The 27,023-nt window shown below is 35.9% G+C and overlaps 1 protein-coding gene across 2 annotated transcripts in view; it reads left to right on the top strand.

Annotated features, from left to right (window-relative positions):
• GLCCI1 (glucocorticoid induced 1) overlaps nt 1–27,023 on the top strand; it is a 124,591-nt gene that overhangs the window by 38,510 nt on the left and 59,058 nt on the right. For both annotated transcript variants that reach the window (XM_064290005.1, XM_064290006.1), the window contains exon 2: nt 6,974–7,125. In XM_064290005.1, the coding sequence (XP_064146075.1) occupies nt 6,974–7,125 (152 nt within the window). The remainder of the gene's footprint in view (nt 1–6,973; nt 7,126–27,023) is intronic.

Here is a 27,023-nt window from a genome sequence, read left to right on the forward strand (position 1 = left end):
TTGGAAGGTGTTGGCTTGTTTCATATTTTCCTGTAGCTATACACTTTAAAGTTTCTAATCTTTTTTTTTTTTTTTTTTGACTTATAGACCTTCCACTTAACTTTGTACTCTAGATAATCTTTTTAAAGACGTCACGTTTTCACATAATGCCATTAAATAAAAAATTGTTGTGGGGAACAGATTAATTTGACATCATATTATATAACCGTGGCAGTTAGATTTTAACCGCCCCCCCCCCCATTTAGAACAGTCCTTTGTTTGTTATTCAGTTATCTAATATAGCTTCTTATTTTTAAACCTACTTTACTATTACCACTTTAAAGTAGAATTTCCAGTTGGGTGCTACAGAGCAGGAAGTATTTTTGTATAGTCCTCAGTAAGGTATCCCAGAGAAGTCCCAGGCCTACCAGCTGCTGCTGCCATGTGGCTTTTTATTCAGAGGAGGGAAAAGCACAATCTGTAGATTAATGTAATGGGAAGACCTTTTTACAGACTACCACTGTGAGTGGTCATTTCCTAGCCGTAACAATCAGGATGGTACTGAATTTGGAAAAACATTCACTCAGTATTTTAATGGTGAGTGAACCAGTTATATTAACCAGTTGCCATTGAGTCGATTCTGACTCAAGGCAACTCTGTGTGTCAGAGTAGAACTCCATAGGATTTTCAGTGGCTGATTTTTCATGAATAAATTGTTAGAACTGTCATTCAGGAATTCAGACCTCCAACTTTTTGGTTAGTAGCTGAGGGGTTCCATTTTATAATATGATTTTTTAATTGTCATATTTTATTGCTGAATTTATATACAGTAGTTATTCTATATTTTACCCTCAAATATTTAAGAGGGAAATGTTAGCAGTGAGACTGCTAAGTGGCATGGCAGGAGTTTTAGTACTCTTTGAAGGTTTCCCTTGGTGTAGTTGTAGAGCATCCTTCATGCTATGTGCTGCCTAGTTTATATTTTGCCTTAGTTGTCTTCCTGTCCTTTATTGGCACCCATATGCCATGCATAAACTGCTTTATAGCATAGTTTAATTATGTGTATCCTATTTCCCCCAACCAGAATGTAAAGTCCTTGTGGATAGGGAAAGAGTCTGAAACCCATTTTGTAATTCCCCTTGGTATGTGGAACGGTGCTTTTCACATAATAGACGTGTAACATGTTCTGGTTAGTAATAGTGATTATAAACTAACAGACTTTTAGCTAGATCTGGTTTCTCCACTTATGAAGAAACTGTTTTCCTGATGCCTGGTCAGTTTAAGTAGTAATGATATGTATTTATTTGATTTTCTTTTATAATTTACATATATATAATTAGAACATTCCTTTTATTTAAGCAATTTTATTAAGTTATTCAAGGTATTGTACAGTAATTCAAAGGCTGTTTGAGAATACTAACATGGATTTCTAGTTGACAAGGTGTCCTTGTTTTATCTACTTGAATTGACATAATTGTATAATAATTGGTAGAGAAGTATTGGGATCACTCAGTTCAAGATTAAATATACACTTTAATCACAACTGTAAACCGTGGTGGCGTAGTGGTTAAATGCTACAGCTGCTAACCAAAAGGTTAGCAATTCGAATCCACCAGGTGCTCCTTGGAAACTATGGGGGCAGTTCTGCTCTCTCCTACAGGGTCACTAGGAGTCGGAATCGACTTGATGGCAGTGGGTTTTGGTTTTATAACCATGAAACAGGAACGATTTATTGTGCTGAATAGATAAATAATGCAAAACCAGTATTGACTTTCCTTAATGCACTAAAATGTAAGAACTGAATTGGTGGGAGATAATACCACAAATTAAATAAAAATTTGGAGGAGTCAAGGCTTAGATGTTGAAGCTGTCTGAAACTCACTCACTGGCATGATAGCTTGCATAACATAAACAAGTCAACGTGTTGAAATCAAATTACACCGTTTGTAATAAGCCTTTTGATAAATCTAAGCCCTAGTGATATTTGATAAACAGAGTAAATATGGCTGACCATATCTTTGAAGAATACTATCATTACTAATTTTTAACCCTATTCAGAATTATACCCTTCAAATAATTTATGTGGAAAACACTGACTACTTCGTATCTTTGAAATGGTCTTTTAAAGTATATTCGAAATACAGACTTTCAAGAATGTTGGCCTCATATACTTAAAAAGAAAAATCTATGGCTGACAGAGTGAATTTTGTAACAAGATACGGACACTGTTGTCCTATTTCCCCCTTTTTAAGATAGTTTTTCTGTTGAAGTGGGATGCTTTCTCTATATATTTTTTTACACAGATAAGCATTAGGTGTATCGTCACAGAATTAGACAAAACTTTTTTTTTTTAACTAGCAGATCTATAAGTTGAATTCAGCACCTGATTTCTGGTGCCTTATCCCAGTGGTCCTCGAATTGAAGTTAGGCCACCACCAGTGAGGTACAGGAAAAAATTATCTATTATTTTTATTTCATATGTTTAAGTTTCTACTTTATCCTTTATAATACACATAGTAGTAATAAGATAGTACATATCTGATTTATAAGTAAGTAATTATACATATTACTCCATATTTTTACCTGTAGGAGTATTTAGTCAAAATGTCCAGTGATTAAAAATACAATAAAAGAAAAATTAATAACTGTAGCTCAGAATAGGGAGCCCTGGTGGCACAGTGGTTAAATGCATGGCTGCTAACCAAAAGGTCAGCTGTTTGAACCCACCAGCGGCTCCACAAGAGAAAGATGTGGCAGTCCTCTTCCATAAAGATTTACAGCTTTGAAAATCCTATACAGCAGTTTACTCTGTCCTATAGGGTCCACAAACCCTGGTGGTATAGTGCTTAAGTGCTACAGCTGCTAACCAAGAGTTCGGCAGTTCGAATCTGCCAGGTGCTCCTTGGAAACTCTGTTGGGCAGTTCTCCTCTGTCCTATGGGGTTGCTATGAGTTGGAATCGACCCGACAGAGTGGGTTTGGTTTTTCTTTTTTTGGCATAGGGTCCACATGAGTACGACTCCACTAGATGGCAGCAGGTTTGGAATTTTTTTTGGTTTATAGATTGTTGTTGTTAGGTGCCCTCAAGTTGGTTCCGACTCCTAGGGACCCCGTGTACAACAGAACGAAACACTGCCCAGTCTTGCATCATCCTCATAATTGTTGGAATGTTTGAACCCATTGTTGCAGCCACTGTCAGTCTATCTCATTGAGGGTTTTTCTCTTTTTAGCTGACCCTCTACTTTATCAAGCGTGATGTTCTTCTCGGGGGACTGGTCCCTCCTATAACATGTCCAAACTATGTGAGACAAAGTCTTGCCATCCTTGCTTCTAAGGAGCATTCTGGCCGTACTTCTTCCGAGATAGATTTGTTCTTTCTTCTGCCAGTCCATGGTATATTCAGTATTCTTCACCAACACTGTAATACAAAGGCATGAATTCTTCTTTGGTCTTCCTTATTCATTGTCCAGCTTTTGCATGCATATGAGGCAATTGAAAATACCATGGCTTGGGTCAGGTCCATCTTAGTCCTCAAAGTGTCATCTTTGCTTTTGAACACTTTAAAAAAGTCTTTTGCAGCAGATTTGCCCAGTGCCATACATAATTTGATCTCTTGACTGTTGCTTCCATGGGCATTGATTGTGGATCCAAGTAAAATGAAATCCTTGAAAAGTTCAGTATTTTCTCTGTTTATCGTGATGTTGCTTTATAGATTAGAATATGGTATTACACAGACCAATGAGCTCATTTGATTATTCATATACTTACTATAAAAGATTAAACGGTCCCCATTGGTTATTTGGAAACCCTGGTGGCATAGCGGTTAAGAGCTATGGCTGCTAAACAAAAGGTCAGCAGTTTGAATCTACCAGGTGCTCCATAGAAACTCTATGGGGCAGTTCTACTGTGTCCTATAGGGTCACTATGAGTTGGAATCGACTCCATGGCAATGGGTTTGGTTTTTGGTTTTTTAATTGGTTATTTACCAAGTTAAAGGGAGTTTTAATGCCTAAAAAAAAAAAATAAAATTTTGCCTAAGGGTAGACTAAATACACTTTTCAGATAGTTTTAAGCAGTTTATGCTCAAGAAGGCAGAAGCTTTTCACATATAATGGCTTTTCATTTTCTGGTTATAGCTGACCTTTCTTTAGGCATCAACTGCTATAAATACTGGCTTTGTCTTTAAAGAGATAATTTTTTTCTTTTGTTTCTAATGGATGGAATCTGAAGTGATTTTTTTTTTTTTAATTTTAAACAAATCAATGTAAGTGAAATTTTGGGGAACATGTTTCTGAATTTTCCAAAGTTGCTAAAATGAATAGGTCCTGCTTTTATAATCAGAAAAAATATTTAAAAGAATTAATAGAAACAACCTCTTGAACTAGAATTAAAAATAGGCTACATATCTTCGAAATAACCTCTGATGAGGAAGGGAGAAGGGAAAAGAAGAAACAAACAGTAGAATATTGAAAAGAAATTAAATAGCAAGGAAGCATTATAAAGTAAGGAAAAAAATGAATGACAAGTAAAATAAAATTTGCTTTAACAATAAATATAGGTGGGATAAACTCACTCTTTAACGGAAGGCTACTACAAAGTTTTTTGTTTTTTTTTTTTTTTAGTCTACATACTGTGTACAAGAGATACACATAAAACAAAATGATTTAAAAGACTTGAAAGGGTAGGCATACCAGGCAAATTGTGACAGAAAGAAAGCACAAATAATCCTCAGTTTGATAAAGTTTAAAATGAAGGTAAAGCATAATCAATGGGACAGATTATAATGATAGGCATATGAGCCATAATGATGATTCCATGAATCTGTGTACCAAGTTGTACAGAATTAAAATATAAACAGTAAAAAATTATAAGAAGTAGAATTTTTAGAACTCAATAATAGCTTAGAGATTTTAGTGTACTTCTTTAAATGTGTCACAGATCAAGCTGATAATTGTTATTCCTATAGTTTATATTTTTATTTAATTTAGTTCATATATATTCTAAAAACCAATCATATCTTCTCCATGACTCATGAAATGTTTATAAAAATTGATCATATTACTGGTCATAAAGAAAACTTCAGGTAATTCCAAAGATTAGAAATAGTTCATAGTAGATTCTCTGCCTACAGTGCAGTAAAATTAGAACTAAGTAATAAAGATAGGGAGGAAATTTTATAATTTTCAAATCTTCTTTAACAATTCTTGGGTCAAAGAAGAAATCAAAACCACAGTTGTAAGGATATGTAGGTAATGTAATAGCATCAGAGTATATTGCATTTTGTTTTCCTGATAAACAACCCATTGTGTTTTCTGGTTTCAGGAAGGTAGTTTGAAAGACAGCATTCAATATAAATGTTTCTTGACCCTCTGTGATGGTGCAAGGCATTTTGCCTGTTGTAAGGGATACAACTCTGAATAAGACTCTGAGCCTTGTGAATTTGTAATCCATTGAATTCTGTTACAGAGTTCACATTAGTAGTAAATAAACTTGGAATATTATATAGGAAAAATTCTCTATGGTTTCTTTATAGGTTTAGTGTGATAATTTTAGTTTTCAACAGAGTATCTATGGTGCCCATGCAGAGAGGAGAAACAGATTGTTGTAGTAGATTTACTGAACTATGTAGCATGCCTGGAGATTTTATACCCTCTTTGCCTCTGTCATGTGTTAACAGCTCTGTTTCATTGGAGAATTCACTTTAATCTCTCTGGGCTTCAAATTCTTTATCCATAATTTAGGAAGCTGAATTAAAATGTAAACTTCATTATATACATTACTTTGTGTAGTTGTGAATAAATTCGTTAAGAATGTATTGAGCACCAACTCTTACCAGTTTGTAGAAAGCGTTCCTACCTTCTTAGAACTTATGATCTGGTGGGGGAAAGAGACAAGCCATGAAATAGAGGAGTGTGTGTATATCTTTAGCCAGAGGAGGAAGGGGAGAGGAAGAAAGAAGGGCATTGGGAAAGGTTTCACTGAGGCATTGTGACACCTGACCTATTCTTGAAGATAAATAAGAGTTTGTCAGGTAAACAAAGGAGGAGAGAGTTCTAGACTTAGGAAATAATGGAATATACAGAGGCAGAGAGTGCATGTAATATTTGGGATACTACAAGTAGTTTGTGTGGCACTTATTTTTTTTTACCAAGAGATTCAGGAGTCCCGAGGGTGGTACAAATGATTAATGTGCTTTACTGCTAACCAAAAGGTTGGAGGTTCGAGTCCGCAAAGATTTGGTGATCTGCTTCCAACAAATCAGTCATTGAAAACCCCATGGAGCACAGTTCTACTCTGACACACGTGGGGTGTCCATTAGTCAGAATCGACTCAGAAGCAACTGGTAGCAAGAAATTAAAAATGAGATATATGGGAGCCATATTGGGAAAACTTTTAATGTCATATTAAATAATGAGGGCTTTAAGCTGAAAACACTGAATAACCACTGAAATGTTTTTAGCAGGCGAGTGGCACTGTAAGATTTAGTTGAGATGGATGCAGTCCAGATGAGGCATGATGAAACCTTCAAGTAATGGCAGTGGAGATGGTGTGTAGATTTTAGAACAGTTCAAAATTGATAGGCTTCGTAGTCTGTGAAAACCCTGAAAGTGCATGCAAGGTTTAATATGTGTATATATTTTCCTGAGCCCTGGTGGTGTACTGTATAATAGCTTAGGTGCTAACCGAAAGATTGGCAGTTTGAATCTACCAGCCACTCTTCGGAAACCCTATGGGACAGTTCTTCTCTGTGCTATAGGGTCACTATCTGTTGGAACTGACTCAACAACAATGGGTTTGGTTTTTTGGTTTATGTATTTTCCTTGGGAGCAAGTCTGTAAATTTCATCAGATCATACAAGAGGGCCATTAGGGTAAATACCTATTGTAGAGAGACTTAACATGATGGCATGCTCCTAGCTGAAGTTTAAATAATTTTAACGTTAACCTTACTCATAAATGACTAACCCAAATGATTTTTTTTTTTACATTTTGTAGTGGACAGACCAAAATCCCAGCAAGTTCGAACCTCTAGTACAATAAGGCGAACCTCTTCTTTGGATACAATAACAGGACCTTACCTCACAGGACAGTGGCCACGGGATCCTCATGTTCACTACCCTTCATGCATGAAAGATAAAGCTACTCAGGTAAAATAAGCAAATCAAAATCAGTGTTACTACTGTGCAGTTTTTTTGTTTTGATCACAGTAAATAAAATGTAATTTAAAGAAGAAAAGTATTTTTGACAAATTTGAAATACAGTATATTTATTCAACCAAAAGGCCATTTCTTTTAATAAGCACTAATTAGTTTTTGTTATCTAGCTTTTAAAGGCCTTCAAACTATTTAAAATATAATAAATAGCACATCAGTTAATAATACACGGTTTCAGATATCTTTTTTATTATTTTTAGAATTGTTTTCCAATAGAAGGAAACCCTAGTGGCATAGTGGTTAAGTGCTACGGCTGCTAACCAAAAGGTCGGCAGTTCGAATCCACTAGGTGCTCCTTGGAAACCCTATGGGGCAGTTCTACTCTGTCCTATAGGGTCACGATGAGTTGGAATCGACTAGAGAACAATGGCTAGTAACTATATTACAAAACAGGTGTACTTTGAAGAAAAGTTTGTGCAGTTCTTGAAGATAATTTATAAACTATTAATACTTGGCTAAGGAAATTTATGTTAAAGGACTTTTTTTTTTTTTTTTTCTGTTTAAAGCCAAGATTAAAAACTTTGAGAGAGGAAAATTTACCGTTTGTCACATCTTCTCTATTTGTGGAAGGATGCCTAAGCTTTTGATTTGAAAAGCTTTTTCACCCATGTCAGTAAAAAAAAAAAAAATTGAGAACATCTTTATTTATGATTATCTGAGTTCTTGACCATATCTTTTAATAGTAAACAATCAACATTAATTGGCACTAAGAAGATTACTAAAAATATGAGAGATGGTGTTGACCTTAAAGAACTTACAGTATAGGTAAGAAAATAAGATACAAATTTATAAAAATTGTTAATAGGAGATCATGTGTAATTAGATGTCAGATGAACAGAACATACAAATGTGAGGGAATTCAAAGGGCCAGGTGGGTTAGGGAGATGGAAGGATTAGAGCTTCATGTCTGAAGAAAAAAAGAGAAAAAGAAGAGAGAATTTTGGACATGGTCTATGACAACTTTGCTTCTCAATTTTTGTTACATTCTTGGACAAGCTTTAAACCGTGAAAGTAGCTCCTTTGTTATTCATCTTATTCAGTCTGCATTTATAAATATTTTATGCCCCCAGCCTTTTGCTTTCCATTCTTAGTTTTGTGAGGAAGAGGATTAGTTTGAAATGGCAAGCAGTGGGTTGCTGAAGCAGAAATAACTAGCAAAACTTAGAGATATGGTTCTGGACTTTTAGAGGGAGGTAGGGACACAGATAACTCAGAGGCATCTTTCTGGAGGAGTTATAGTCACAAATATGCTATAATGTAGGCATAGAGTATAAAGAAAAAAGGTCATATAACTAAGGACATAATTTTGGGAAACGCACACAAGGTGGAGAGACAACTAAAAAACCTATTCATCTGGAAATAATAAGGAGGTAGAACATTGAATATGTGCCACGTGCTGTGCGTTTTATATCCCGTGTTTCATTTTGTTCTTACAAGAACACTGTAAATTACACAGAAGGAGAGAGAGAAGCTCAGAGAAGTTAAGTGACTTATCTAGGTTCATATAGCTAGAAAGGATTGGAGCCAGTTTTCTAACAGGTTAATCCATTAACCACTCTGGGTTTTAATTATTAAAATGGGGTTGTTAGGATAAATGGAATTACACACACGTATACACAGATATATGTATTTCATATATTATGTTTATCACCTAGTTCAATATAGGACCCCTGGTGGTGCAGTGTTTAAGAGCTGGGCTGCTAACCAAAAGATTGGCAGTTGGAATCCACCAGTTGCTCCTTGGAAACCCTATGGAGCAGTTCTACTCTGTCCTTTAGGGTTGCTATGAGTTGGAATTGACTTGATGGCAATGGGTTTGTTTTTTGTTTTTTTTTTAATGCAATGTGTATTACAGAATTGACACTGTACCACTGTACTAAAAAACAGCATTCTTCTTACACTGCTTTTTATATTTAAAAAAAAAAAAGACCTAACATTTATTGAACATATGCTCTGTCCTCACACTATCCACAAACATTATCTTATTCATCCTTCACAAAAAAATCTGAGAAAAAGCAAAAAGTCAGGAGAAAAACTGGAATAGAGCAGCCTTAGAAGCCAAGGGAGAAAAACTGTTCTAAGAAGGAGGAAATGGTGTATAGTACCAGATGCAGAAGAGAGGTCACGGAGAATAAGAACTGGGTTTAGGGATTACGGACACTTTACCTTGTTTTGTAGAGTGCAGTATTGATGTGGCGGAGGAGGAAACCCAGATATTTAAGAGTTAAGAGCAGAGTGATGTGAACATTGAAGAAAAGGGTATTAGATAGGTTTCTTGAGCATGTCTGTTTCTATATCTGTGCAGTGGGGTTAATGACATCTGACAATATTGTTGTATGATTAAATATGATATTTGAAAGTGAATGTGACAAGTGGTATATACACGTGTATCATTAGAAATAAATGTAGACAGTCCCACTCGTAACATTTGCAAGATCAGGGGCAAGTACAAATGAAGACCCACATACCATATATGTACCATATAAGTCAAACGAACAGACCATTGAATAAGATATATTTTTTCCTCCCTATGGACCTGTAAGTCCAGGTGAAAATTCTTGTGTTCATCAGAGTTACATGCCAGAATGTGTCCACATTGGCAAAGCCTACCCCATCTTTTCACTCTTACTCCCCTTCTCTTGCTTCTCATACTCCATCAGATACTTTGAATGGCGGCTCTACACATATGTGTGAGCACCTGCATCTTCACATTCAAGCTCTGTTTACAACTCCTCAGGAACAAGGACCTAAGGACAGGTCCTTGCAAACCAGGCTTGCTGCAATTTGGGTAGGGACTTCTTGAGTCTAGGGTTGCTATCAGTTGAAATCGATGGGATAGTAATGGGTAGATTACCCAGAGCATAGTCTGTGGCAGGTGCATGGGCTCATGGTTTGTATGTCTTTTTGACTCCAAAGGTCAAGAAAAGGTGTGGCTAGAAGAAGACCAGAGAGCTGCCTCTAAAGCTTGAGGTCTAGTGTAGGAGCCTCCTGTCTGGTTCTGGGTTTAAGTCATCTCTTTAAGTGGGTTAGAGTTGAAAGTAAGGCAAAATATAGACTTCATTTTACAGATGATGTACTGAGGCCTAGAGAAATAATTTGTTACTACATAGCTAGTAAGTATGAAAACATTTGAACCCATGTCTGTCTGATAACAGCTTTTGTTTTTTCTCCTGCTCCCCTACTGCCCCATAGCAACCACTATGTGTATAGTACTTAATTTAGTGCCTGGCTCACAAGCATAAGAAATGGTCTTGCCCCAAGGACCTATTACTTTAATTGAAAAACAAATGATGAACACATGAGATGGTTTTCCTGGCCATATCCACTCTTCCTGGATTAACCCTTGAACTCTTGGGTCTTGGTGGAGGGTACGCCAGTATCTTCTTTTCATCTTTCCATATTTCAACTACCTTAATTACTGAGGACTAAAAATAAAATTCTTAATGTTGTTAATATATTTATACTTTGGACCTTTAAATAAAAGGTATATAGTGTTGTGAAAAAGACTATGGACTTTGGAGACAAATCTTGTGTTCAAATCAGGGCCCACCATGACGGAAATTTTCTAGGACAATGGAGATGTTGTATATCTTGATAAATATTATATATCTTGGGTTACATGGGTGAACGCATTTTTCAGAACTTATCCAAGTGTACACATAACATTTGTGCATTTTACTATATAACTTTTACTTTAAAAACATAGAACATAAATACCGAACTCTAGTGAAGTGTTCAAGGGTAAAGTATAGTGCTGTCTGCAACTTACTTTACAGTGAATCAAAAACAAGATGGATTGATGAATGGGTGAATAGATAATGGGATAAAGCAAGTATAGAAAAATGTTAAATATAAACTCTAGATGTTGGCTTTATGGATATTCACTGAGCAGACAACTTTTCTATACGTTTGAAAACTTTCTTAATAAAATGTTGGAAGAAATAATGGCTCCTGAATTAACTGCTGTGTGACCCAAGTTTTCAGTTTCCTTTTCTGTAAATTTAATTATACCTGATTCTCACATTTGCACATTTATTTCGATAATTAAAAGAGCTACACATTTTTAAGACAAATAAAGAAATGCATTATTGCCAGTTTATTAGAATAACCTATTTAGTAGGAAGAACTAAAAACTCTTTGTGGAAATTGATGTTAGTTTATTACTTTAGTCTTGGCAGATATGAACTTTTTTTAACCAAAAATTTATTACCAACCTTTAAAATTGAACTTTTGGTTTCTGTAATTAGATAGGGAAACCCTGGTGGCATAGTGGTTAAGTGCTATGGCTGCTAACCAAAAGGTCGGCAGTTCAGATCCACCAGGTGCTCCTTGGAAACTCTATGGGGCAGTTCTACTCTGTCCTGTAGGGTTGCTATGAGTCAGAATTGACTCGACAGCAACGGGTTTTTGGTTTTTTGGTAATTAGATACAAGTCCCTCAGTTTCACCCCATAGTCTAGTAACAGTTTTTCAGTTCTGTGCATGGGTATGTTAAATGGGAAGGTAATACTGTACATAATCTTGGTAAAATCAAAAGGAGCCCTGGTGGTTCAGTGGTTAAGCACTCGGCTGCTAACCAGAAGATTGGTGGTTCAAACCCACCAGCTGCTCCACGAGAGAAAGACGTGGCAGTTTGCTTCCATAAAGATTACAGCCTTGGAAACCGTATGGGGCAGTTCTGCTGTCCTAAAGGGTCACTATGAGTCAGAATCAACTCTATGGCAACAGGTTTGGTTTTTCCCATTTTTAGTGGTAAAACAATAAAAATTAGTATACAGCAAATATCAAAGGTGTTTTCTCTGACTTGAAGGTGCAGTAGTGGTTAGGGCTGTTTATAAATATTCATATCCTCTTCTGGCATGTGATAGGACTGTACTTCTCTGCCCACTTAAGTTGAGCTTGGCTGTGAGATTTGCTTTGGGAAGAAGCTTTAAAGAGCTGTGCATGCTTAGCAGAATTACCTTTTTTTCCCTTTGGCAAGGGGGAACTGGAAGTGTTCACCAATTCTCTGTGCATTTGGATCCCGGAGTGACAGTGACAAGCAAAGCCTCCTTACCCATTATGTACATGCAGTAAGAGCAAGAAATGAACCTTTGTGGTTTTAAGTCATTGGAACTTGGGGGTTCATTGGTATATCATAGTATAATTTGATCTATACTGACTAATATGCAGTATATAGCCCCTTTAACAGATTTTTATTTAAAGCATAGTATGTTTTCTCAATTAGAAGCTCTCAAAAGATTGAATTTCATACATAAAATCAACACCATAATAGAATGAAAGAAAAATACTGGATACTAGGAAGCGGTACGAGTACTAAGAAGTCCCGTAATTTTGTCATTTTCTTAATCTTTTCTTCTTAATCATATTTTGAGTGTTGTTTTTTTTTTTTTAAACAAAGCCGTAATTATTTATTATTGTTTCTGACAATACCTGAGTTTCCTGTAGGCTGTTGTAACTTTCTTTGATGTTTACAGACCTTGTTCTCTTTTTCTGGTGCAATTAGAAGGGACTTGTGTGTCAGTAGTCGATCTAAAGCATCCCCTGGAACAGGCCACTACTTCCGCAGCCTCAACAAATTGCCTGTTCTGTTATTTCCCTTAAACTAGAAGACTTGATGGTATTTCCCTACTACAACTGATTCCAATTAACAGGCTTTCCACAAGTGTATTTCAGTTCTAACAAAGTAATCACTACTGTCATCTTTTTAAAACAAAGATCTAAAATGTTTTAGATTAAATTTATATTCTAATAAAATTATCAGTTTAAAGCTTTTAACATATAATTTTGAAAAGAAAAAAGCCACTTGCCTAAACACAGAATTTCTACTTCAGACATCTCCCAAAGTCAGCATCCTATTATAATGTCTTTTAAAATCTCTTTGCTTCTCAGTTCTTGCAGGGACACTTCGTGATATACATATAAAACCAGTTGCCATCAAGTCCAGTTGCCATCAGGCTGATTCAACTCATGGTAACCACATGTACATCAGAGTAGAACTATGTTCCATAGGGATTTCAGTGGCTGACTTTTTGAAAATAGTTGCCGGAGTCTTTATGGACGGTCTGTGTTTTATACTATTGATGTCTTTTTGTGCCAAATGTATTACTCTGGGTTCTGTGGAGGAGCAAAATAAGTGAAGCATATATATATATGTATATATATATATATATATATACACGCCCATATTTTTATGCAAATAACATGCACCTTCTATGTTGTTTGCCAACCATGCCCTCTCCTCATGAGGTATTTTCATAAGTGTCTATGCCAATTTTTTTTTTTTACATGTTGCTGTAAAAAAAAAAAAGTTAGCATAGAACACTTAAGAAAATACTTTGCAGGGGGAGGATGCGATTGGCACACAGACGTGGAAGGTACGTAGTTATTTGTGTAAAATACGTTAGAGAAATTTTACTTCAAGTAAATGGCTCATGCTCCTGTGAGAAAATGGCTCATGCAATTGTAGGGGCAGGCAAGTCCCAAATCCATGGGTCAGGCAGCAGGCTGAAGACTTCTGCTGGCTCACATGGTTGAAGGGGCCGATGAACCCAAAATCCGGAGGTCAGGTGGCAGACTGGGGAGGGACCTCTGCTAGCTCACAGGGTTGTGGGGGTGGCAAATCCAAAATCTGCAAGTCAGGTGGTGGGCCACAGACGTTACAGGCTACTCTCTGAAGAACTAGAAGTCAGGTAATGAGAAGGTTTAGAGTCAAAAAAGAGACAGCTTTTAATTATTGTTACTTAGTAATTAATAGTTTGTAAAAAAAAAAAAAAAAACCAATTTTTTTTTTTTTTTCTTTATGACTAGTTCTGCACATTGCCTTTATTTTAAAATGTTCCTGGCTAATCTTGCATGTTTACTTTTGTTAATTTTAGAGTCATTTTGTTGAATTCTTCTTGCAGTGTTTGGGATTGTAATTGAATACTAATTTATGTGAAACTGTCAACTTTACCATATTGAGTCTTATCCAAGAAAGGGTATGTGTTTTTATTTATTCAGACAGTCTTTGTCCTTCAGGTATATTTTTCAACTTTTTCTTCATATAGGATTGACACATTTCTTGTTAGGCTTATACCTAAGTATCTTTTTTAATTGGTGTCATGATTAGTATCTTCATACTTTTAATTTGTGTATTTTTCATTTGAATTCTCTTGTTTCTAACAGTTTTTCACATAAATTTCTTTGGTTTTCCAGATATATGATTGTACGAATAATCTACCTCCTTTCCATTATTTATTTCCTCGTTACATGTTCTCCCTCTTTACATGTCTCTCTTGGATTGTATTGATTAACCATGTTAGGTAATGGTTGTGGTAGCAAGTGCCTTCGCCTTGTTCTTGACTTTAATGGGAATGTGTGTAGTTTTCTCATTGGACATTATGTATTGACTTTCGGCTATGAGACATGTATGTTTTGCTTACCTCAAGCATATATGCTTATTGTACTAATGGTTTTTCTTGTTCTAATCAGGAGTGTGTCTTTACATGCAGAATGCGTCTTCATCATATGTTGAAATGAACATGTTGTTTTGACCCATCACCTATAACATGATGAATTTCTTTAATAGATTACTTAATATTTGGATCATCATTACATTTCTGGAATAAATACCATTGGTTTATGGAGTTTAAAAATATATATAGCATCAAATGAAGTATTAATATCTTTTATGATACTTGTTTCAGTATTCAGAAATGAGATTTGAAATTTTCTATTTTCTAGTGTAATCATCAGATTAGTGTTATACTTCATAAAAAGACTTTATAAGATTTCCTTCCTCTGTTCTCTGGCTTGGTATATAAATAATCATCTGAATGATCTATTATTTGGTTCTGAAAGAATTTACCTATGCAACTATCCTGGTGTCTTTTTGAATTGTGGCTCTTTAGAAAATGCTTTCAGTTTCTTCCATGGTTCTTGCTCTCTTTTGGGTTCTGTTTTTTGTTGTTGTGATTCTGTTTCAATAACTTGCTTTCCTAGAAAATAATTGATTTCATCTAGATTTTCAGTGTATTTGCACAGAATTTTATAAAGCATTCTTATAAAATTCTTTTAATTTCTTCTATATCTGTGATTATTTCCCTTTTCTTGTTTTTCATATTGCCTATTTGTGATGAGTTATTTAGTTAGGTTATGTAGTATTAAAAATTAAGGGTGTAGCATTTATTTAACTTTTTACGCTTTTCTAATTTATTGCCTTCTGACTTTCTCATTCTGTCTGCCTTCTTGGCATGTATATTGTGTATTCTTTTTCTAGATTCTGGTGATGAATGCTTAATTTGTTTCTAATATTTATTGTTGTTTGGTAATTTAAGGGTTTTTGCCAAGATCATTCCTCTAAACTCAGGTTTGACTAGTATATAGTGGTTCCATTTTTCATATAAGATACTATGAAATTTGAATTTTGATATCCTTTTTAACACGTGGGAACTTTTTGTTATTTAGGTTTTTAATTTCTAAGTGGTTGAAGTTTCTTTTCCTAGTAAAAATTTAATTTATAGTTTTATTGTATTAGAGTATGTGGTCTATAGGAATCTTCTTTGAGGGCTTTATTGAAGTTTTATTTGAGGCCTAATATATAATCCATCCCTGGGTGGCACAAATGGTCAAGTACTCAACTACTAGCGGAAGATCAGTGTTTCAAATCCCCAGAGGAACCTCGGAAGACAGGCCTGGCAACCTGCTTCTGAAAAGTCATAGCCCTAGAAACCTTTTGGGGCAGTTCTGCTCTGTACATGTGGAGTCACTGTGAGTCAGAATCCACTTGACTGCAACTAATGATAGACTATAATCAATTTTTTGTTAATACTTCATGGGTATTTGAAAATAAGGTATGCCTGTTAGGTGATGTCCAATCGATTTTCAACTCGTAGTGACCGCATATAACAGAGTAGAACTGCCCCATAGGGTTTCCTAGGCTGTAATCTTTACAGGAGCAGATTGCCAGGTCTTTCTGCTAAAATAAGGTATAGTCTTTACTTTTACATAAGGAATTCAGTATGTATCAGTTCAGCCGTGTTAATTAAATATTCAGTTTCTCTGTAGCCTCATTTATGTCTGCTTGTTCTGTCACAAATCAGCCATTTTGAGTTAAAATTTCTGTTCATGTCTTTTTCCAACATTCATTGCCTTATATACCTTGATAATATTACTGATGTTTAAACATTTATGTCAGTTGTATCTTATTCATGGTTGGTATTCTTTATTATTGTAGAGTGGCTCACTGTCTTGATTAATATTTTTCCCTTGATTTAACCTTTTATGATATAAATTAATATTGTGAACTCTGTCTTCATTGTTTAAGGACTCTGGTTCTGGATTAAGACTGCTTAGTTTTGAATCAGCTCCCAGCGTTTTCTAGCTTTGTGATTTTGGACAAATTACCTCTGTGCCAGTTTCCTCACTTGTAAATGGAATATCATAACACTGCCTACCTCATACAATTGTTGTAAGGATTAAATTGCACTGCTGCTATGAAAAATGACTTCCACATTTAGTGTTAATAGTAATAACAGTGACAGTAATTGCTAATTACTATTAACATTTACTAAGAGGGGGGAAGAACTGATGAATACTGGATATTGGCTTTGGTGCTGTTAATTCACAGCTGGGGAAAAATAAAAGACCAAACCCACTGTTGTCAAGTCGATTGCAATTCATGGCAGCCATATAGGACAGAATAGTACTGCTGCATAGAGTTTCCAAGGCTTGTAATCTTTACAGAAGCAGATTGCCACATCTTTCTCCCACAGAGCTAGAAAGGGAAACTTCAAATGGATTTTTTGTCCTCCTTTCATCTCTCCTGTTTTATTTTTTCCCGTTTGTTTTTTTGTTTGTTTTATTGCAGTAAAATATATTTAACAAAAAGTTGCCATTTTAACCATTTTTAAGTGTATAATTCAGTAATATTACATTCACCGTGTTGTGTTACGGTCACCACTGTTCATTTCCCAGAGTTTTTCATCATCCCAAACAGACACTCAGTGCCCCTTCAGCATTAACTCATCCCTCTCTACTTTCTGCCAGCCCCTGATAACCTTTTGTCTTTATGTAACTACCTACTCTAAATATTTCATATAAGTGGAATCTTACAGTAAGTATCCTTTTGTGTCGGACTTATTTCACTCAGCATAATTTTTCAAGCTTCATCTCTCCCATGAATTTTATTTCTTACTTTTTGTCATTTTCCTTTTTTTTGGTCTGGTAAATCCTGCTTATTGTTGGAATTAATTAGTTTTGAGCCATCTTTCTTGGAGTCTCCTGCAATATTCCTCTCTATTAGGGAAATTGGTATGGTGAACCTTGGTATTTTTTTTAAATGTCTGATAGGCAGTTGAGGTGGGAGTAGCTTTTACTTTAAGAGACCTTTTACTTTGATTGCCTCTCCACTTCCCTTATTCACCTTCTCGCCAAAGTTGGTGTTAGAGGGATTTCAGAACTTTTCACATTTGCCGCCTGTATGCTTGGAGGGGTAAGAGATGGGATGGTTAGATCTTAAGTGTAACTCTGTGTTCTTCTGCCTCCCTTTGTCTAGATGATGCTTTTCTTTGGAATCATTTTAAATTAATTTTCAAAAATTAAAATGTGAAAAGTATATAAAACGTTTTAATTTATTTTACTTAATTTTATTAGGTTTGAGTCTAGGAGTTTTATGATCCTACCTCTGTGCTAGCCAGTATCTTTTCCTAGAAACCTAGTTTTTATTTATTTTAAAGAAACATCTGAAATATGTAGTTAGCATTTGGCTTTAGCTAACTTTAGATAATGTCAGTTAACTAAAATACATAAAATTTTTGCTGTTGAGATTATATTTAAAATGCTCTAACTTTTTCCCTCCCTTCCTGAAAAGAGCTTGGTTAGGGAGGACTTTAATCAGAGGAATGGGTGATGCATCTCAAATGTTGTTGTTAGGTGCCATTGAATCAATTCTAACTCATAGTGACCCTACGTACAACAGAATGAAACACTGCCCGGTCCTGTGCAATCTTCACAATTGTCGTTATACTTGAGCCCACTGTTGCACCCACTGTGGCCATCCATCTCTTTTTCCTCCTCTACTTTACCAAGCATGATACCCTTCACCAGGGACTGGTCCCTTCTGATAACATGTCCAAAGTATGTGAGACAAAATCTTGCCATCATTGCTCCTAAGGAGCATTCTGGCTGTACTTTTTTTGAGACATATTTGCTCATTCTTTTGGCAGTCCATGGTATATTCAATATTCTTCACCAACACCGTAACTCAAAGGCGTCAGTTCTTCTTCCATCTTCCTTATTAATTGTACAGCTTTCAAAGGCATATGAGGTGATTGAAAACACCATAGCTTGGGTCAGGTACACCTTAGTCTTCAAGGTGATATCTTTCTTTTTTAACACTTCAAAGAGGTCTCTTGCAACAGATTTGCCCAACAGATGTAGTGCGTCATTTGGTTTCTTGACTGCTGCTTCTGTGGGTGTTGATTGGATCCAAGTAAAATGAAACCCTTGACAACAACTTTATTTTCTCCATTTATCACGATCTTACTTATTGGTCCAATAATTTCAAATAGTAATAGATATAAAAGAGAACTATTAATTTTACTATTTTGATCTGAAACTCATTTCCTGGCCAAAAGTCACAGTTGGTACAACATGGCTTTCATGTGCCCTGTGTTGAAGAGCTTGGTGGTCAAGTTTGAGAAGCAGCAGTTGCTGAAACATTTTGGCGGTCTTCCTCATGAGGCAGAAACAAGGCTGATGATTTGTCTGTCTTGGCCTTTCAGATTGCCTTCTTTGGCATTTCAGGGACCTAAATTATTTTTTATGGAGCCGATTTATAACAGGTTGTTGAGTAAGTGCATAAAGATTTATTCCTGTACAGGGTCACTTTTACTTTTTCTTTCTGCCATCATTGAATTAGGAGACATAGAATTGTAGAATTCTAGAATTGAGCAGGAGCCTAGGTGGCATAGTGGTTAAGGGCTCAGCTACTAACCATAAGGTCGGCAGTTCAAATCTACCAGCTGCTCCTTGGAAACCCTGTGGTGTCCTATAGGGTAACTATGAGCCGGAACCAACTAAGCTACAAAAGAGTTGAGCAGTCCACACCAAAGTAGTAATGTTCTTACTTTAATGAGCAATATTTTTGGCTGCTAAAGGAATATGCTCAGCTCAATTGATGAAAAATTTAAATCTATGGCTAAAATATGTAATATTCACCAATTTTATCTCTAAAAATTACCAGCACTCAAAATTCTCTTTAGTAATTTTTAATAGGTAACATGTTCATTTGGTTCACATGTGAAAGGCATATAGTAGAGGGCCTTTCCCTTACTCCTGCTACATAGATACTGAGATTTCCTCCTCGTACCAGAAACATCTGATAAAGTAAAAAAAGATTTTTTTAAATAGGTAACAAAATTAACCTGTTTTCAATCTTCTCTTCTCCATACCTTTACCCTAAGCTAATTTCTAGGTAAAATTGTTGTGAAATAGATTGTATTTATCTGGAACAACCACCTTACTCTGGAACCGTGACCTTTGTTGCCTGGTACATTAGTTCTCAGCCTTTTATATCTTATAGGCCATTGATTATTTTTTCAAAAACCTTGTGATAGTAATAAAGAGCATTTTCTGAGAAAGACATTTGTATGTTATAGGCATTAAACCTTATGAACTTAAAAATGAGATTGTGTTTTAGGATATAGTATGAGAAAGCAGTATGTCCCGAAGGTATTAATAACTATTTCGTATGAATGAATAAATGGAGTAAGAAATACCATACTAGTGGGAAGCATTGGTGTAAACCAAGTGAAAAGTTTTCTGTGCTGTTGGAATTCTCATCGCTTTTAGGGGATAACACTGTTACCTATCACCCAGCTAAAACCCACTGCCATCAAGTCGGTTCAAACTCACAGTGACCGCATGGGGTTTCCAAGGCTGTAAATCTCTACAGAAGCCAACTGCCACATCTTTCTCCTGTGGAACCACTGGTGATTTTGAACCGCCGACCTTTTGGTTAGCAGTCCAGTGCTTTAACCACTGTGCCACCAGGGATCCTAGCACCTATCACAGTAAGGATTAAATAAAACAATCCATGCTATGCTCCTAGCACAGTATCTAGAACATACTAGATGCTGATAAATGTTAGTTGCCTTCTGTATTAGAATATATTTTACTGTCAGAAGGTTTAAATATAATAATACTAAGTTAGAAGCGATGGTGAGACTTTGTCTCACGTACTTTGGACATGTAATCAGGAGGGATCAGTCCCTGGAGAAGGACATCATGCTTGGGAAGGTGGAGGGTCAGCAAAAAAGAGGAAGACCCTCAATGAGATGGATTGACACAGTGTCTGCAACAAGGGGCTCAAACATGGCAATGATCATGAGGAAGGAGCAGGATCGGGTAGCATTTTGTTCTGTTGTACATAGGGTTGCTATGGTTCTGAAGCGACTCGATGGCATGTAATTACAACAACAAGTTAGGCAGAAAAAGTCATTATTACTAGCATCAATAATTGATTATGCAATTATGGCCATTAAGTCTGGAGTGGTAGGAAGTGGCATAGGAATGATACAGATGGCATAGCGATAATAGAATGAGAGATCTCCGAAACTCAGTGGGCATTCCTAGTAGGTCAGTATTTATTCGGACATCTTGGGACCCTATCCCAGATGCACTGAATCTGTATCTAGAGAGAAGGATCCAGGGAAAAAGATGAATGCTATTGTTCAGAGCATTTAGGAAACCCTGCCCCTAAAGAACAGTCAGTGATATTTGGACTGTACAGTGATCAGGAGATGGAGGATGAGTATGAATGATGCCGTGTAATTTTGTTGGCTATTCATAGTGCCTCATTTCAGAGGTGTCAGTCTTGCAGAAGCAGCAACCAAAGGTAACATACTCAAATGTATTGGACAGCCTACTCCCTTGGGCCATCTGCTTTAGACACATAAGGCAGAATTTTAAAGATGGCTTCCCCAATATTCTCATCCCCTGGTTATTCAGTCAAACACTAATGTAGTACTGTGCCTAATGGACTTTGCTAATGTAATTCCAGTTACTGGACTTTAAAATAGGGAGATTAACTTGGATTATCTAGGTTGGCCCAGTCTAATCACATGAACCCTTACAAAAACCAAGAGTTAGAAGAGACATTTGACAGAAAGGAATATAGATAAATGGGAGAAGAGAAAATTGAAGAGATGCAGAAACATGAGAAGGGCTTGACCTGTCAAATCTGGCAGGGGAGACATGAAAAGCATGAAAAGAAATGTGTGTAGCCTCTAGGAACAAAGACTGGCCCCTGGTTGATGGCCAGCAAGAAAATGGGAACCTCAGTCCTACCCACAACCACAAGAAGTTGAATTTGGCCATCGACTTGAATGAGCTTGGAAACTAATTTTTCCCAGAACTTTCCAATAAGAGACAAATCAGCTGACACCTTAATTCGGGCCTTGTGAAAATGGAAGCTGGGAAATAAGCTAAGTCAATTGGGACCTCTGATTTATAGAATTGTAAATAATAAATTTGTGTTGTTTTAAAAAGAAAAAAATATTCAGTCAGAAGTAGTTATTGCATGTCTACTGTGTACTCTTGCAAATAACAAATTGGTATTTCAGATTTATTGGTCCAAGTGTGACAGAATGGGTTTATATTGTTATGAAAAGTCCTACCTGTACCCCACATGGCTTAGGCATTCCATTGGTGATATTCATGCTGTCAGCTTGGTGCTATAAGTTTTCATTAGTTCAGTGGGTATTTTTAGAATGATGTATCACCTGTCAGGTATGAGAGATGGGAAAAAAAAAAAAAACTATCAGGAAACAGTAAAAGTAATGATTTATCTCTTGGATAATTCAGGGTACGCTGTACTCCAGTATGATTATTGAATGTATTATTATTTAAGGATAGAAGTCGTTTGGGAATACTGCTTCTTAAAAAGTAAAATTACTCTCATCTTTTTTATATCTGGAATCAAATTTTTGAAACCTAGCAACTAAATTCTTAAGGTTGTTGGCATATATTATTACTTTTTCTCAAGTTAACATTTTTTACAGAGTAAGATGAATTGTTTCATTTTATCATGTCTAGCACAGATGCAGTAGTTGATTTCTGTGGTATTTCCTGTTTTCAAAAATTGTCAGTCCAGAGATTTACCACTGACACAGCCCCCTCCCCCTCCGTCCCCACCATGAGATCTGGAAATAGATGTATAGCTTCTTAACTCTTCTGAACAAGTTTTCTGGTTAATAATCTGGAAAATCACAAACCATTACTTCACAGACTTTCACTCAGCAGTATGTTGAACACATTGAGGCCTAAAATAAATAACGAATTTCGTACATTTTACTTAAACACTCAGGCAACGTTGATCCTTGCTAAGGATTATTATGTGATATTTCTCGAAGGGAAAATGTCTTTCTGTGTGGCTCCGGTGTTTACACTGGCATATGTTAATTTCCAAAAGATGTAGTTACATGTAAATTTGTATCAGACTTGTTAATGGATATTAGACTATATGAAAAATGGGTAGGTAATGGTCAGCATTACACCTTGAGTGTGAAATCTATATCTTATTCATTTTTTATTTCCTTAGTCTAATAGTGGTTTCAAACTTAAGCTTGCATCAGGATCAGCTTGCTAAAACAGATTGCTGGGCCTTACCAATACTAGTAGGATTTAGTAAATCTGAGAGTGAACCTGAGAGTTTGCATTTTTCACAAGTGTCCCAGGTGATGCTGATGCTGCTTATCTGAAAAGCACACTTTGAGAATGGTCTAGCATAAGGAGCCCATAACTTGGTGTATATTTGAAGCTTGATAAAAATTTTGAGCATATAACTGAATTCCTAAAGCTTTTTAAAAACCTCCAACTTTACATGAAATAGAAATGAAGTCTTAACAACCTCTGCGACTTTTTTCAAATGATTCTTGCCTTTCTGTGTTCTTTACTAACAACTAGAGCAGGTATCTATACGGTTACGTTCTTACCAGAAAAGCAAAAGAATGATTATACTAGAATCATAATCTTCCTGTGCTCCTTTGTAATGCTTCATGAGGGTAGATTTTCCAAAATGATCTTTAGATTAAAAAAGATTTTAAAATTATTAATAAAAAGAAAACCAAATATTAAAGTATAGACTTATAAATAATGAAGGGTTTGCTGTTACCTACTGTCATGGATTGAATTATGCCCCACAAAAATAGGTGTAACTTAGGTAGGCCATGATTCCCAGTATTGTGTGGTTGTCCTCCATTTTGTGATCTGATGTATTTTCCTATGTGTTGTAAATCCTAATATCTGCCTGTGGTTAATGAGGCAAGATTAGGTTATGTGAAAGAGAATTAGGGTGGGATGCAACACTCTTCCTGAACTCAAAGCCCTGATGAGATATAAGGGGAGTTTCCCTGGGGTGTGGCCTGCGTCACCTTTTATCTTACAGGAGGAAAAAGGAGAGAGAAGCAGGCAGAAAGATAGGGACCTCACACCACCAAAAAAGTAGCACCCGGGAGCAGAGTACATCCTTTGGACCCAGGGTCCCTGCACCAGGAAGCTCCTAGTGCAGGAGAAGATGTATGACAAGGACCTTCTCCCAGAGCTGACAGAGAGAGAAAGCCTTCCCCAGGAGCTGGTAACCTGAATTCTGACTTCTAGCCTCCTAGGCTGTGTGAGAATAAATTTCTGTTTGTTAAAGCTATTCACTTGTGGTATTTCTGTTATAGCAGCACTAGGTAACTAAGATACTTATCTTAAAACATTTTATAATTTAATATCAATCTGTAAGCATAATTCTTAATTTAAGTATCTTTGATTTTCAACTAATTCCATCTCATTTCTTGCCAAGTTTATTAATACTTTAATATTAAGAATAATCTATAAATACTGTTAAATAATTAATAGTCAATAATCATCTTTCGGTATTAAATTATACTCTATAGGCCAAGGATAAACCATACAAAAAAAAGGAGAGAGATTTTAAAGTTTTAAGTAACTCCTCATTTTAAATAAGTTTTAAATAAGATTAAGATAATTTTGTGAAGTGATTAGTTTGGGGATTTTTTAGAAGTGGCTTTAGGCTCTTGCATATTGAAAAAGAATATTTTCTTGCTAGGAGTTACTTTGAACTGTTTTGAAATTGCTAAAGCAGGAAAGCATATTTACCCTTGCTAGCTGTGAATAAAGATAAAGGTAAATAACAGAAGTTCTCAGTATTTGAAGCTTTGCAGTTGACCTAGCCAAAATAATTTGTCTTATGTGTATTCATTTTGAAGCCTGTGTAGTCCTGTACACTCGGACCTTTCTCTGTATTTTGCTCAGAGAAGCGATCCTCACATAGGTAGGACACCAGAGCTTGGAGGATGGACCTTAGGGTGAGAAAGAAAGCCTTGCTCCTTTGGACTGGACTTTGGACAGTTCTAGGAGGTAGAGATCAAAAGGGCCTCTGCACATCCTCTTCACATAAAAGGAATTTTTTTTAACCAACCACCTTGTTTTGTCAGCTGTCTTAGAGATGGGCTTTGGTTTTGCATTGTTCAAGTGTATAAAAGTTTCATTTTGTCTTCCCTGGTAGTCTAGTGCAGATAGCTAGAAAGGAAGAATTCCCTATAGTGTCGAAGCTGAAGAGCAAGCTGTTACGTTACATGCAATACTGATTATTGTGGGTGGTGTTTCATTCCATGCTATCAGTGGAGTAGCCTTCAGATGTTAACAAGTGTGCCTTAAGATAAATGTTCTGGGGTCCTGTAAATGAGAGAAAGTTAAACAGGTTGTTTTAAAAAAGGTGTGTGTTTGTGTGTCTTGAGTTTTGGAAAAGCTAATGTGCATTGTGCATTGGCTAGAGGAAATTATAATATACATTTCCAAACTTACCTAACCATGGAACCCTTTTGTCATACATTCTTACTAACACCCAGGAGCAATGTTAAGAAGAGCACAGGTTTTAAAATTCTAGTCTAGACTAATAGTGTTCTTTATAGTTCATTTGCCTGGTCTAGCTTTGTTCTAACTGCTTGCCTCCCACCAACTTTGCCTACATTGATATTATGGTATCATTTTAATTCCATGTTTCCTAGGTGTGGTCTTTGGTAGAATCTGTGGACAGAATAATAGGCCATTTGGAAGGTGCTGCATTGTGGTATGAAAGGAGAGAATTGATGCTACTTTGTGTTGTTATTTTACTAATTCGTATGGTAAAATATTTCTCAAATACTCAGATTTAACAAATTGGATTCAGATTAGTTCACCTCTCTGACTTCACAGGCATCGACTTTAAATAGGTTTGATAAACAAAATAGCCATCTTTTGGTTTTGCCTTGGCTAAGATAACCTGTTAAAAATTATTGATTGAATATATAGAACACTGTTCTCTAATAGAACTTTCTGTTTTTATGGAGGTGTTTCCTGTCTGTACCATTTTATACAGCAGCCAGTAGCCGCTAGCTACATATGACTGGTGAGCATAGGAAATGTGGCTGTCAGGACTGCGAACTGAATATTTAGTTTCATTTAATTTTAATTAAGTAGCCATTCATGGCTAGTAGATATGGTATTGGACAGTGCAGTCTATAGAATATATTTGTAGGCTAGAAATTTTTGTGTATTTATTTAAATTGATGTAATTAAGATGAAATTACTCTATGGGGATATTTTTGGAAAGTTGAGATTATGATGAATGTACTTAAAAAACTTATATGCATATAACTCAAAGAGTAATATTGTGAGAACCCTTTCAGTGGTTTTTCACTGTCAAAAAACTAAATATATTAAAATAATCAAATACATTTTCACATTCAGTTTTAAGAATGATGTAAAGACAGGAGACTCTTTGAGATAAGAGACCTCAGATTTAATTCCATTTGCTGTCAACATGCCCTGCGATATTGAGGCAGTCACAAAAGTGCTTTTGGCTATTGAGTTACCTATGAGTTGGAAAAAGCTAGAGCTGTAAAAAATGAAAACTGTTAGTGTTAAAAATGTTATGGTTAATTATGGGACAGTCTAAATATTAATTTTCTGTGAATATGCTTTTGAGTTGTAAAGATTGTAATCCTTAATGACATGATTTTTAAGCAAGAGTAATGCTTGCACTTGGTAAAATGATAAAATATGTATAAAGTTGTATAAATTCTTAAAGTAAAAGTTTGGCTAAAATAAGTTTGTCATAATTGAATAATTTTAGAGTAAATTGGTTATTGAAGATATATATTTAAAAAAAAAAAAAAAAGCCAAACCCGTTGCTGTTGAGTCAGTCCTGACTCATGGTGACCCTACGTGTCATAGAATAGAACTGCGCTTCATAGGGTTTTCAATGGCTGTAATCTTTTGGAAGCCGATCGCCAGAACCTTTCTTCCACGGTGCTGCTAGGTGGATTCAAACCACCAACCTTTCGATCAGTAGCTGAGCACTAACCATTTGTGCCGCCCAGGGAACTTGTTAGTAGTCGAATGCTTAACTGTTTGCACCACCCAGGTACTCATGTGATGTAGTTACCCAAAAAACCTATTCCATCAAGATGATTCTGACTCGTGATGTAGTCAGGGAACCTAAATTCTTTTCAGGGTGGTTTGTCTTACCTGAGACTGAATTTAGGAAATTTTAATTACTAATAGTCATTTGCAAGCACTTACGTAAAATTTTGGAAACCGTGGTGGCATAGTGGTTAAGAGCTACATCTGCTAACCAAAAGGTCAGCAGTTCAAATCCACCAGGCACTCCTTGGAAACCCTGTGAGGCAGTTTTACTCTGTCTGATAGGGTTGCTATGGGTCGAAATCAACTCAATGGCAACAGGTTTGTTTGTTTGTTTGTTTTTTGATGTACTATTTTGATACCTGTTATACTAGCACT

The sequence above is a fragment of the Loxodonta africana genome, chromosome 8 (assembly GCF_030014295.1).
Source record: "Loxodonta africana isolate mLoxAfr1 chromosome 8, mLoxAfr1.hap2, whole genome shotgun sequence".
In the NCBI taxonomy this organism is placed as follows: Eukaryota; Metazoa; Chordata; class Mammalia; order Proboscidea; family Elephantidae; genus Loxodonta; species Loxodonta africana.